This window comes from Pongo pygmaeus, chromosome 13, assembly GCF_028885625.2.
Source record: "Pongo pygmaeus isolate AG05252 chromosome 13, NHGRI_mPonPyg2-v2.0_pri, whole genome shotgun sequence".
Classification (NCBI taxonomy): domain Eukaryota; kingdom Metazoa; phylum Chordata; class Mammalia; order Primates; family Hominidae; genus Pongo; species Pongo pygmaeus.
The window spans coordinates 22,796,546-22,810,268 of NC_072386.2; the positions used below are offsets into that span (position 1 = coordinate 22,796,546).

At 50.5% G+C, this 13,723-nt stretch overlaps 1 protein-coding gene across 12 annotated transcripts in view; it reads left to right on the forward strand.

The window, feature by feature from the left end:
• Nucleotides 1-13,644, forward strand: part of FAM219A (family with sequence similarity 219 member A) — a 60,623-nt gene extending 46,979 nt beyond the window's left edge. For 2 of the 12 annotated variants that reach the window (XM_054502768.2, XM_054502770.2), the window contains exons 2-7: nucleotides 5,858-5,957; nucleotides 6,116-6,190; nucleotides 9,014-9,116; nucleotides 9,358-9,438; nucleotides 10,108-10,162; nucleotides 10,710-13,644. In XM_054502768.2, coding sequence (XP_054358743.1) covers nucleotides 5,858-5,957; nucleotides 6,116-6,190; nucleotides 9,014-9,116; nucleotides 9,358-9,438; nucleotides 10,108-10,162; nucleotides 10,710-10,868 — 573 coding nt within the window. In that variant the 3' untranslated portion in view covers nucleotides 10,869-13,644. The remainder of the gene's footprint in view (nucleotides 1-5,857; nucleotides 5,958-6,115; nucleotides 6,191-9,013; nucleotides 9,117-9,357; nucleotides 9,439-10,107; nucleotides 10,163-10,709) is intronic. The other 10 variants (XM_054502776.2, XM_054502778.2, XM_054502772.2 and 7 more) reach the window with 6 other exon arrangements.
• The last annotated feature ends 79 nt before the right edge of the window (nucleotides 13,645-13,723 follow it).

Here is a 13,723-nt window from a genome sequence, read left to right on the forward strand (position 1 = left end):
CCCTCCCTTTGTCCCATTCCCTCTAATTTTATATGGCTCTTGGTTACCTTTATTAATAATTATTGGGAACTTCTTAAAGATGGGACTGTTTTCTTTTCTTTCTTTCTTTTTTTTTTTTTTTTTTTTTTTTGTTTTTTTGAGACAGAGTCTCGCTCTGTTGCCCAGGCTGGAGTGCAGAGGCACGATCTTGGCTCACTGCAAGCTCTGCCTCCCGGGTTCAAGCCATTCTCCTGCCTCAGCCTCCCGAGTAGCTGGGACTACAGGCGCCCACCACCGTGCCTGGCTACGTTTTTGTATTTTTAGTAGAGATGGGGTTTCACCATGGTCTCGATCTCCTGACCTCGTGATCCGCCCGCCTTGGCCTCCCAAAGTGCTAGGATAACAGGCGTGAGCCACCGTGCCCAGCCCTTTTTTTTTTTTTTATTTTTAAAGACAGGGTCTCAATATGTCAATATGTTGCCCAGACTGGACTTGAACTCCTTAGTTTAAGTGATTCTCCTGCCTCAGTCTCATGTAGCTAGGACTATAGGTGCATGCCAGCATGCCCAGTTGGGACTCTTTTCCATTTGTATTTGTGAGCCCTATCATCATTAAATAAACGAAAGAATTGTATCATGCTGGAGTGAGGGAAGAGAGGAAACAGGGTGCCCTGCGGTCAGGCCTTTCATCACCCTAAGGAGGGCACACCATTTCTACAGATACCTCCATATATAAGCCAGGCTCCAACCTATGCGGTGTCAGGGCTACAGCTACAGGCCAGCCACTCCCAGGGCACACTGACCATGATAGTGTAGGCCTCACTGAACCTATACTAATGATCTCTTTACAGTTAACATGGATATAGTGCTAAGGGTATACTATGCTAAGGACTATTCTAACTGCTTTAATACATATTAACTCCTTTTATCCTCACAAGAACCCTTGAACTAGGTATTAGTGTTAGTCCCATTTACAGATGAGGAAGCTGAAACCCAGATTGTATAGCTACTAACTGGAGGAGCTGGAATTTGAACCTAGGCACTCTGGCTCCAGAGTCTGTGCTTTTAACCATTACAATCTTCCTTTCAGTCTGTGTGGCAAGGAGGATGGGATTGTGTAGATTGTCTTCCTTTAGTCAGAGCATCCCCTTAGCACTGAGAGTGAGGTCAGCCCATCCAAGCCATATGTCTGTTGCCCAGTGGAGGAGGAGTATAATTTGAATGTTGGGGAGGCAATCACATGTCTACTGGGTACTTACGAGAATCAGATAAGCTCATGGATCTGAAGACATACATTAGGAACTACAAGACACTCTACAAGTTTTATTTTTTGCCACCTAGAGTCCTACCAGAGTAGCCCGTAAAAGTCTGCGGGTCATTCAGGAAAGCAGACTCTTCCATCTACTTATCCAGATCCTCCTTCTTAAGACTCAGGCATGAGCCTTGAAGGTTCCACACTTTGTTTTTTTCCTTTGTTTCCCTTTTTTACCACCCAATTCTATCCTGCTTATTTGGGATCTCTTGGGTCCCAGCCTACCATTGTATTGACTGCACTACCCACAGCTCCGACAAGTAAGGCCAGCCAGCTAAAGACAGTTCATGAGTTGGTACAGCCCTGGGGCAGGGGGACAAGGCAAGAGGTTAATATGCAGACTGATGCTTGGGCCTGCAGGAATGGAGCAGCCTCCCAGAGGGCCTGTCTTTAGCTCCAAGCCCAAATCATGTTCTCTTCCCTATGTCCCTCCCTGCATGCTTTGAAAGGTTATTGACTCCATCACTGACCTTGGGTAAGACACTTCCCCTCTTGGCCCAGGTTTCCTCATTTTTTAAAAAGAATGGGTGATAAGCTGATATTTGTTGAAGCTGTTGATAGGTACCTATGATCTCACTATACTGTTTTCTCTACTTGTTATAATTTCCATAATAAAACATTTTTAAACATTTAAAATCAAAAGATTTTAACCTTTTTTAAAAAATAGAACCTTTTCTCCAACCAAAATGTTGCAACAGGCTGATATATAAATGAAATAAAGGTGGATCTACTCTTATTAAAGGGAAGCCAGACCCCCATCCTATAGCTTCCCCTTCACAGTCACTCAGGGAACACAGTTTAATGAAAATCAGTGGACCAAACTATTATAATTCTAAGGATTCTTCTGATGCTTTTGCCTTCCTCTAGCTATATTGGCTTTGCACTAGCCATTAGCCTATATATCCTGTCCCAGAAACAGTGAGGCTAGGCTATTAATCATCTCTGTAGTCTTCGGAGAATTTATTTGAAGGGTTGCAGAAACATGGGCTGCTGTTAGAGATGCATTTCAATGTCTGTCTCTGCTGAGTGTTTATTAATAATCTTGTTAATCCCCACTCTAGTTCCCGGATCTAGCTAACGCCTTCAGATGTCCTTGGGGGGCACTTTAAATTCTCCCTGATTTCTTGGAGCCAGGCACTTCCTTCTGCCTGGAGTCTTTTCTGATACTTACATTCATGAATATTTTACATTTAATCTCCCTGATTACATTGCCATGCAATGGTTGTGGTGCATTGGCTGCATTTATAAGGGAAGACATAGAGGAAGCTCACAGTAAAGGCTTATGTTTGCAGGCACAGTGCCAGAGATCTTTGTGCTTGCCACTAAGGTGGCCTTCTGTCATGGATAGTGATGGAGGAGATGCTGAATGGTGGGCTTTGCATGGGACCGCTCAGCCTAGGGCTCTGCCCTCTGGTCAGGCCCTCCTGAGTTGTGGTCCAAAGGAGCTGGCAGTTTCACCCAGGATCAAATACCACCAGGAACTGCCCAGTAGGCCTCAAGGACCACATGTGAGTCCCTGTGACCAGAGTTGCTCAACAGCTTCCTAGCCCTGTCCTTCCTATGAAATCTACCTCCCATGTTACCATTCACACCCAGTACCTCCAGACTGAGAGAAGAAACTTTGATGAACTCATCTGCACTGAGGAGTAAAAAGTTAGCTCCAAATGTCTAAGGGCTTGTGTTTTTAAAAATCAGCCCCAGGGAAAGGATGGTGAGGCCTAACACTCTCATGTGATAGATGGGTTAGAAGGTTAAGGAGGAGATGCAGGATCGAAATGCCACAGATTTAGAAGTCATCAGTGTAAAAATGCCAATCAGAACTATAGGAGACATCAGGGCTCCCCAAGGAGAGAGAGGAGGGCCAAGGGCAGGACCCTACAGAGGAGGCAAAGGGTTGTGGGAGGACAGAGAAATGATAGTCAAAGAAGCAAGAGATGAGCCAAGGGAGGAAGCCTTTTCCAAATGGATGTGGTATATGTGACATGTGACGAATGCTACCAAAAAAGTGAAAGAATGTGACTTGGGACTTGGAAATGTGCCAGTGCTGCCCTGGTAGGGTCCTATCAGCATGTTTATGGGATTTGCCCTTTAGAAAGCCTTCCCTCTGGCTGCTTTGCAGTGAGCAGTCTCTGTGGCCCACAGGAAATCCAGAGCCCAGCTGTCCCATCTCCACCTCCCTTGCAGGTAGCCGCTGAGAGGCTGTTTTGGCTGCAGAGAGGCATGTCGGGGCCACTAGAGGTTTGCTTCTCCAAGGCTGTGCAGGAAAGGTGCTGTCTATTAGTCTCTCACGGTGGTTGTTGAGCCAGGGAGGATGAAGGACTTGCAGCATGGGAAGTTGCCCAAGATGCAGGCACTGTGGCGCCCAGCCTTTCTGAGCAAAGCCTCCTGCCCTTCTTCTACTCAGTCAAAGCTAAGGGCTAGGGATCAAAGCAGGGGAGGGAGGCACAGGTTTTGCCCTCAGGAACTTGCAAACCACCGTGGCAACACAGCCCACCTAGAGCCTTGTGCTCTGGATGGCCTGAAGGAACACAGACAAGGCCAGGATTTCCCTCTCAAACCTGCTAGACTTTTCCCTTTCCCATTAGTGACAAGCATGTTTTCATGCCCACTGCCTCATTTTAAAGGGAACAGAAGCCACCATAATGGTTATATATCCTTCCTTGCCAGGTCACCAGCAGCGACTCAGATCCCTGGGCCTGACACTGTGGCAGCGTTCTACATGCCCATCTGTCTACTCCCTGCATCCGCAGAGGCAGAACAGGCAGCAGCCTTGGATCCCCTCTGCACTCCTCACACCTTAGGCTTAGCAATCTACAGGCCCTGGTTAAAATGCAAAGACAAGGGAAGAGGTTAATATGCAGACTGATGCTTGGGCCTGCAGGAATGGAGCAGCCTCCCAGAGGGCCTGTCTTTAGCTCCAAGCCCAAATCATGTTCTCTTCCCTATGTCCCTCCCTGCATGCTTTGAAAGGTTATTGACTCCATCACTGACCTTGGGTAAGACACTTCCCCTCTTGGCCCAGGTTTCCTCATTTAAAAAGAATGGGTGATAAGTTGATATTTGTTGAAGCTGTTGATAGGTACCTATGATCTCACTATACTGTTTTCTCTACTTGTTATAATTTCCATAATAAAACATTTTTAAACATTTAAAATCAAAAGATTTTAACCCTTTTTAAAAAATAGAACCTTTTCTCCAACCAAAATGTTGCAACAGGCTGATATATAAATGAAATAAAGGTGAATCTACTCTTATTAAAGGGAAGCCAGACCCCCATCCTATAGCTAGGATGGCAGCACCCCGTCAATATTTGGTCCTCAGAGTCTCAGGGAGAATGTGGATGACTTCAGCCACTTCCAACTGACTGAGGCAGGCTGGGCCATGGCCCTGGATCTTGCAGCAGAGGAGGGTGTTTGGGAGGGGATGGCAAGGCTAGATAAGGACTCTTAGTGAGGCATGGTGGCTCATGCCTGTAATCCTAGCACTTTGGGAGGCTGAGGCAGGCGGATCATGAGGTCAGGAGTTCGAGACCAGCCTGGCCAATATGGTGAAACCCCATCTCTACTAAAAATACAAAAATTAGCTGGGTATGGTGGTGTGTACCTGTAGTCCCAGCTGCTCAGGAGGCTGAGGCAGGAGAATTGCTTGAAACTGGGAGGCGGAGGTTGCAGTAAGCCAAGATCGCACCACTGCACTCCAGCCTGGGCGACAGAGCAAGACTCCATCTCAAAAAAAAAAAAAAAAAGGACTCTGGACAGCACAGTTCCCAGCCCAATTAGAGATGAGTGAAGTGAAGAGGGCAGTGAGGAGGATGTCAAAGGTTCCAGACTCAGGACAGTACACAGAATGTGTGCTTTCCTATCTTCCTGACCATCTGCACTCTTGGCAGCAAAAGACTAATTGGCCACCTGCTGGTTTGGCATTATTTGTCTTCTCACCTACTGTACCTAGCCAACTTTTCAGGTTCTCCCAGGAGACACTCTTTAGGTGTCATTTGTGAGCTGGAGAAGTCCTCATTAGAACTATTTTTTGTCCAGTGGCTGTAGCCTTGAAGGCTGGTGTGGCTTGGCCAGTCAGTTCTCTGGATCCTGTGAAGGGACCTGTCCAGCACAGGGAAACAGAGGGAGAAGACCCATCTCAGACAGCACCTGCTCTCCCCTTAACCCAGACTTAAACTCACAGGAACCTAGGAAGACCTTGCCAAGCAAGTACACAGGAAGGGCCTGAGGGGAAGGGCTACTAGTATGGGAGTTAGGAGAAGGAAGTCCTGTGAGTTTAAAGAAATCATGATGGGCTTTCTGGAGGAGGCTGGACCACACAGGACTTTGAGGACACACACCATGTTGGGTGTACACGGAACCCAGATCCTTGGTTCTTCTACCTAGCCCAGTGTTTTTGTCCCACGGTAGATGGGTCTGCCTCTCTCTCCCTGAACGCCCTGCCTGCTGTGAGGGGTGGATGCTCACAGAAGCCCAGAGGGCAGGTGGGAAGGCTAGCTTCAGGACTGAGAGCAGCCCCCTGTCTTCACTCCCTAACAACTCTCTGTCTTGCTGCTTTCTCCCCACAGGACCCAGCCGCCGCCTCCATCTCTGACGGAGACTGTGACGCCCGGGAGGGTGAGTCAGTAGCCATGAATTACAAACCATCCCCGCTCCAAGTGAAGCTGGGTGAGTGTGTCTGGGGGGTGAGGGAGATGTGGGGAGTAGGCAAGATGCTCTGGGCTGGGTCTACAATGAGGTGCCACAAATAAACCAGCTCAGCCTAGATGATTCCAAGACTCAAGCCTTCAACTCATTGGCACTGCCAGGCACCTTGTCTCCTGCAGGCAAAGAGGGCAGTTACAGTTCTCTGCAGGAGCCTGAAACTCTAAGAGGCATCTCTGAAGCCAAGAACATTCCAGGTATTCCGGGGGATAGCTGCAGGGGGAAAAGCATGGAACCCCAGAGAGAGGACTTGGAAGTCCCATCAAACACTGGATCAGGCTGAGAGGAAGCTGCCTTAGAAGTGGGGTGTTACTTGTTATGTCTAAGGGATAGAAAGGAATGAGAGTTCCAACCCTAGAAGCCGAGCCCCTCTCCTGATTACGATCTCAGCCCATCTAGAGATCTCTGGGCCCAGCTGGCACCTATTTGGGGGAGTTTTCTCTTAGTTTCTTAGAAAACCCAAATATCTCCCTTCCTTTCCGGGCCACATTTCCCTTGTGGCTTTGTCTCATGTCCACTCCAAAGTCAGTTTACTGTGCAGCCTGATCCTGTGAAGTCCCCTCGCTTCTGGCCTCTGTCCGCAGCTCCTACCACTATTGCCCTCCCTTCACCCCATGTGCTGTCCCTCTCCCTTAAGGGACCAAAGTTTCACTGTCTCATGGCTGCTGTATATAACACACTTTTATGAAAACTTTGGTTTCTTGAAGAGAAATTACAAAACAGGACATACAGGAAAGAGTTTACAATCAAATATAGGTCATTACTATCCTTCCAAGTTCCTCTGCCATCAAGGCCATCCTCCTGTCCATCCTCCTCCTCAGGCTCCAGCTGCCCAACAATTACTGATGCCTCCTCAGTCCTAAGGGCCCTTTGCCTATAACTTTCTCCTTCCTTTCCACAGAGTCCTGTATTTTATTATTCAACTACTATTTTTTTTTCTTACCTTGCTTGCTTCTCTCCTTCCAGACCACATCCAAGGGAGTCCCTCGAGCTGTTTTTCTAAACAAGAATAGTTCTCTCCTTGGAATTTGTTTCTATTCCTAGGACATCAGATTAAAACTGCAGCCAATTTTATTTATCGGGGGGGTTGGTTGTTGTTGTTGTTGTTTTGTTTTGTTTTTGAGACAGTCTCTCTCTGTTGTCCAGGCTGGAGTGCAGTGGCGTGATCTTGGCTCACTGCAACCTCCGCTTCCCCAGTTCAAGCAATTCTCCTACCTCAGCCTCTCAAGTAGCTGGGATTATAGGCGCGCACCACCACGCCCAGCTAATTTTTGTATTTTTAGTAAAGATAGGCTTTCGCCGTGTTGGCCAGGCTGGTCTGGAACTCCTGGTCTAAAGTGATCCACCCACCTCGGCCTCCCAAAGTGCTGGGATTACAGGCATGAGCCACCATACCCAGCCTATTATTGTTTAATGTAACAATACAAGTATTTTAACAAGCATAACTTCTTTACTCTCCCCCATCACATTCTCCTCCTAAGAGGTAACCATTCCAAGCCTTTTTAGTTTTTGTAGTTTTACTTTGTATTTTAACATAAGTGGTATCATATTGTGCACATTTTCTGAAATTTGGCCTTCCCTCTCCCACCACCTAAATCTTGGAGCTCCTTCCAATGTCAGCATATTGTGACTTCATTCTTTTAAATGGTTGTATAGTAGTCTGTAGTTTGGTTTTGCCAGTTTATTGTTTGCTTTTTTCCCACTATTTCAAACAATTTCAGCATGCTTTTAAAATAATATCTTTTTTTCTCCCCATTACATTACCATCAAAGCTCCTCATGAAAATTCACAGCATTGTCCCAGTTGCACCTAGTACCACCAGGAACTTTAAGGCAAATTGCACCCCCTAGAGGCTTGGGGTGGTAATGGCAGCTGCCACCTGCTGGAAAGAAGCTGGGAAAAAGCTGGAATCAGCTGAGCAGTGGCAAAGAAAGAGGGTCAAAGAGTAGAAGACAGAGATTCAGAGACATGAGGTCAGGGGAGATTTCAAAGTGAGTCACAGTAGCTGTAAAGGTCCTTCCCATCCTTACCCTCTGGAGCATTTGGCTATTTTATGAGTCATTTTCCCTAGTGTTCCTCTCCACCTAACAGTTCCTTTTCCTAGATCTGGGCTTTACTTGAGATGAGTAGGGAAGAGTAGATGGGACTCCTCCAAGACCCAGGCAGCTACTTCTGGTAGCAATTGTCACATACCAGGCAGTGGACTGGGTCACCTGATGGCCAGCTCCATGAACCTGGTAGGCTTTGGAACCTTGGAGAACTCAGACCTTGGCAAAAGGAGTCAGGAGCACCACTCAGGCATCGTAGCCAAATGGGCTCCCCCAGCCTCCTGCCCCTTACCTTGTAGCCCCATCCTGCCCCTCGCACACCACAACCTTCAGTGGCTTCTTCTTCCTTCTGCGTTAATCCCAAATTCCTCTGTCCGGCATTCAAGTCCTTCATGTTCTGAGTTTGTAACCAGAGAGAGTCTTCAGCCCCTTAGCACAGGACCTGACATATAATTAGTGACATGGATATTTGTTGAATAAGTGGCTGAATAAATGAATTTTACTTCTCTAACCTGACCTCTCTCTTTACCCCTCTATCCAGAACCACACTTATGCTCACTTTTAAATGCATTTTTGCACGCACTATCCCTCCTTCCTAGAATGCCCACCTCTCTCCAGGTCATGGTGTCACCTAAAGGAAGCCCTCTCTGACTGTGCCATCCTTCTGTGATTGTCGCTCCCCCTCCAGCCTTTCCCTGGCATCAAGTACACACTAACTACCCTAACATGGGAGTTGTGGTTCCTAGAAAACAGGGGGCAGCCTCCTCTTTTTGCCCCCCACTGTCTGCCTCAGGTTGTGCAGGGCCAGGTACTATCTCCACCAAGCAGCAGGGGCCTGGAGTTGGGATCCCTGCCTCAGTCCTTCTAGGAGCAAGTGGTTTCACAGTGGAGGCCCAGCCCAGGCTGCCCTGAGTAGTAAGACAGGGTGGCCTCAGGGGCAGGACACAGCTTCCTTCCCATGTCCTCCTGCAGAGAAGCAGCGGGAGCTGGCCCGGAAGGGCTCCCTGAAGAATGGCAGCATGGGTAGCCCTGTCAACCAGCAACCCAAGAAGAACAATGTCATGGCCCGAACAAGGTAGAGGCCCTCCCTACCCCACCTCGACCCTGCCAGCCAGGACCTATTTCTGCTGGTCCTGAGCCTCCCCCTCTTCCCTCCCTCTTCAGGCCTAGCTCCTCTCTGAGAGGAGACAGCCTTAACAGGATCCAAGGTGGGGAGGGAGGGAGGGAAGGAAGTGGTGGGACGGGGCCCAACCCAGTCCCTTGCCAGGTTTCTATGCTCCACTTTGCCACTCTAACTCCCAAAATTCTTCACCCAGGCTGGTCGTCCCCAATAAAGGCTACTCCTCGCTTGACCAGAGCCCCGATGAGAAGCCGCTGGTAGCCCTTGACACGGACAGGTGTGTATGGGGGCTTGGGGGTAGCTGGGCAGCCCAAAGGAACCTGTGTAGCACAAGTGGGCTGTACAGGCCACACCTGCTAGAATGTCAGAATTGGGGTATTCTTCAGCCAGAATCTCTCCAAGGGTGAATTCTCCAGGGATGGGAATTTTTTTACACCAGGGACTGGGGGTTGAAGAGAGGTGGCAGAGAGAGGAAAGGGGGGCCTGCGCTGTCTGCTGTCATCCTGGGACAGTTGATCCAATGGTTGTCCCTAATTGGCCTGTGATGTTGTCTCTGGATAGCAGAGTATGATGCTCAATGCCCCGTCCCCTCAGGGAGGAGCCCTACTCCCTGGAAAACACCTGGCTAGACTCGGACTATGGGAATATCCTACAAGTCAGGGTGATTTGAGTCTACAAAAAAAAAAAAAAGATGAGTAGGAAGGGGGTGAAAGGAGTAACTGCTATATTTAGAAGGAGGTTAAGGATAGCAATTGATTTTAAGGGTGGGGCTAGGGAACTTGTCTTTAAAATCCTGCATTTGCACACCAAGCACAGTTTGTATTGAGATTTTGCTATTTGGAACTGTGAGGGAGGTATGGGATGCTGACTAATGGGAGGTGGGATTGCAGAGAGTTTTCTATGTAATTTCTTGGTATCACTTTCCCTCTCCTTCCTCCATGGCCAGCGATGATGACTTTGACATGTCTAGATACTCCTCCTCCGGCTACTCCTCTGCTGAGGTGAGCCCCTACCCCTTCTCACCCTAGACACCACCGGGCAGGATCACCGCCATCCAGGGGGAGGGCTGGGGCCAATGCCCAAGTACAAGGAAAAAGAGGACTGGGCAAGGCTGGGTGGTGCCCTGCACAGAGTGGGCCTGGGATAGGATGGAAAAGAAGTGGTTACTGGCCTCAAGTGTGGGGAGCCCAGGGTTAGGAGCGGGGCTTTGGATTGCAGCAGGCCATTTAAGTAGAACGGGTGTAAAATACAGGTGATATCCTCTAGTAGCCGGCCTGAGATAGGGGCAAAACCCGAACAGGAGCAGGACCAGAGGTGTGAAGTTGACCATAGAATGGGGAGGGGTGACTAGAAAGAAAGGGAGGCCAGAGGCGAAGGAGGGCGCCTAGGCAGGAGCAGGGCCTGGGGGTAGGGACAGACCTGGGACAGGGCGGGGCTGATATCCAGGGCACTGGCTGGACTGGGGCGCAGACGGCCTGGAGTGGCCGCAGAGCCGTGGGTGGTGCCTCCCTGCTGCTCGGGCCTGACCTCCCTCCCCTTTGCCTACAGCAGATCAACCAAGATTTGAACATCCAGCTGCTGAAGGACGGCTACCGGTTAGATGAGATCCCCGACGACGAGGACCTAGACCTCATTCCCCCCAAGTCCGTGAACCCCACCTGCATGTGCTGCCAGGCCACGTCCTCCACCGCCTGCCACATTCAGTAGCGGGCGGGGCCGCTGCGGTCGCCGGGGCGGGGCCGCCAAGGGCCGGGTAGGACGGGCAGAGGCCGACCCCTTCCCAGCTCGTCTGCCTGCCCCCGGCCCCGTGCCCCTACAGCCGCCAACCTCGTATAACAGTCATTGCTTCCTCCTATGGTAGGACGTGTACCTCTGTGTGTTCATGGAGCTGGAGAAACCAAAACCGGGTCTCTCTCCACCCGGGAGCTGAGGAGGGGTGGGGGCCGTTTGTTCAGTTACCTGGGGGAACCTCACCCAGCACCCTGCCCCGCTTCCCAGGGCTGGCCAAGAGAGAAGACTGGACGGCAGGGAGGTCAACATTAACGAGTGGGGGGATCACAAAGCCAGGGGCTTGGCCCCACCCCAGCGAAGCCATGAACTCCAAAGCCCCGGCCTCAGCCAAACCAGGAAAGGGGCTTGGAGGGAGAAAGGCCCAGGGCAGTGCGGACGGGTCCCAGCACCTCGGAGCCTCCTTCACACACCCCCTAATGGCCCATGTTTCTATTTGCATTTCCCCTTCCTCAGATGGGAAGCCTGGCAAAGCTGCCCAACCGGGTAGTGCCCCTCACCCGTCGGATCACTGCCTTCTTCCTCCTCTTGCCCCATTCACCCGCTTCCTTGCTCTCTGGGAGTGGGGCAGGGTAAGGTGGGCCTTAGAGACAGGCTGAGGTTTGGGTGGTATGATCTGTCCTAATTGGCCCCTCACCAATGCATCTATCTGTCTGCCACCAGCCTACCCCACCCCACCCCCACCCTCACCCACCCTTGTGCTCATTGGTCTCAATCCCAGCCTGGAAGCAGGGAGTAAGGCTGGACTCCAATGGCCCATTCCCCTCACCCCAGCCCAAGACGTAGGAGGCTGCTTCCCAGTAAGAATCCAGGAGCAAGCTTTGGTGAATCCAGTGGGCTGAGTGGCTATATGGATGTGGTTGTTTGGATGTGGTAGGGAGTGCTTAGCAGAATGTGTGTGTATCTCTGAGGCTGTCAGGGGGTGGGTGGGTGTGTGTCTCTGTTGGACCTGTCTCTCCTCAGTCTATTCCTGTCATAGATGTGGGTGTCCCTGGTAGGGAAGTGCCTGTGTGGTGTGTTTACAGTGCAGAAGGCGGCTCAGCAGTGCAATGGGCTGACAGCCTTGGACTGGGAGTCAGAAGCCTGGGTTCTGGTCGTAGCTCTGGCCCCTCCCTGTGATCTTCAACAAGCCACTTGCTTTCTCTCGTCTTCAGTTTCCTCAACTAGAAAATGAACAGCAGCTGAAATTATGTTGAAGATCCTTTTATACCTGAAAGAGTTTCTTCATAGAAATTTCTGTGGTGGGGAGGGGGCAATCTCTGTATATCTCAGTACACCTAGAGGTTGGGGTGGGGCAGAGTTGTGTGTCTCTGTAGAAAGGCGAAGGGGCAGTTCCTATCAGGACTGTGTATGTCTGAGCACATGTGGCTCTGTTTGGGATTACGTGTTTGTCTGTGAATGTGTATGTGTGTTGGAGGGGTGTCTATTGTGTGTGGCTGTATAGGGTGTCTGTAGATCAAGATGTGTATACAGCTGCTTCTGCTATTGCTGGTTTGGGGGAGGGGACTGGAAAGCTGAGGCTGAAAATCAAGAGGGAAGAGGTGAGGAAGGCCCCACCCCTGGGGCTGGGCAGTGTAGACCTGCCACCGTGTGAAGAAAAATGAAAGCACAGATAGCCTAAGACTGCACAGGCCTGTGCCCACATACCTTATAGCACAGGCCCAGGTGGATCATCTCATGCTAACACCCCACATGTGCTGGTGGATCCACTCCCATGGATCCACTCACATGCTGCAGGCATGCAGTAGACTCACCCACAGCCCACTCTCTGGACACCAATCCTGGGAGGTGGGAGCTGGAATGGGGAGCAATGAGAGGAGGGAGTGAGGCTGTTGGCTTAGGAAGGGTGGCACCTCTCCCTGCATCATACCCAGGAACTGCCAGCTCCAAAATATTGGGGTACAGCTCACCACCCCCTACTCCTCCAACCCATCCCTACCTCCTCTAGTGCAGGGACCCAAGTTAGATGATGAGAAAATGCCAAACAAAGGGAGGCAAGGACAGAGAAGGTACCTGCAGGACCCACAGGGCCCATACTGGCCCCCATCTGAACCCACCTCTCCCACCCAGATCAACATCCCCCCAACCCCTGTGCCCCCATCATCTGGACCCCAGAGCCAGGCCTCCCACTACCACCACCACTACCCCGGGGCTCCTTGGCTCACCTTTCTAGAACATGGGTACCTCCTCTTTTTGGGGGCTCATTTAGACTGCTGCCTTTGCTGCTGACTTGCTGTGTGACTCGGGCCCGTTGTTCAATCTCTGTGGCCCTGAGACACCAGGGAAAATCTCCCCCCCACAGGACATACTAGTTCCCTGGCAGGCAAGGACTTCCAACTGAGGCAGTGTATGTGTGGCAGAGAGAGGCAGGAAGCTGGCAGTGGCAGCTTCTGTGTCTAGGGAGGGGTGTGGCTCCCTCCTTCCCTGTCTGGGAGGTTGGAGGGAAGAATCTAGGCCTTAGCTTGCCCTCCTGCCACCCTTCCCCTTGTAGATACTGCCTTAACACTCCCTCCTCTCTCAGCTGTGGCTGCCCCCCAGCCAGGTTTCTCCGTGCTCACTAATTTATTTCCAGGAAGGTGTGTGGAAGACATGAGCCGTGTATAATATTTTTTTTAACATTTTCATTGCAGTATTGACCATCATCCTTGGTTGTGTATCGTGTAACACAAATAATGATATTAAAAGCATCAAACAAGCCAGCCTCAGCTCCCTCCCTGGGGTGTGGTCAAGGGGCAGATGGGCTGGGAAGCAGAAAGAACTGGTCCTTTGGGCAC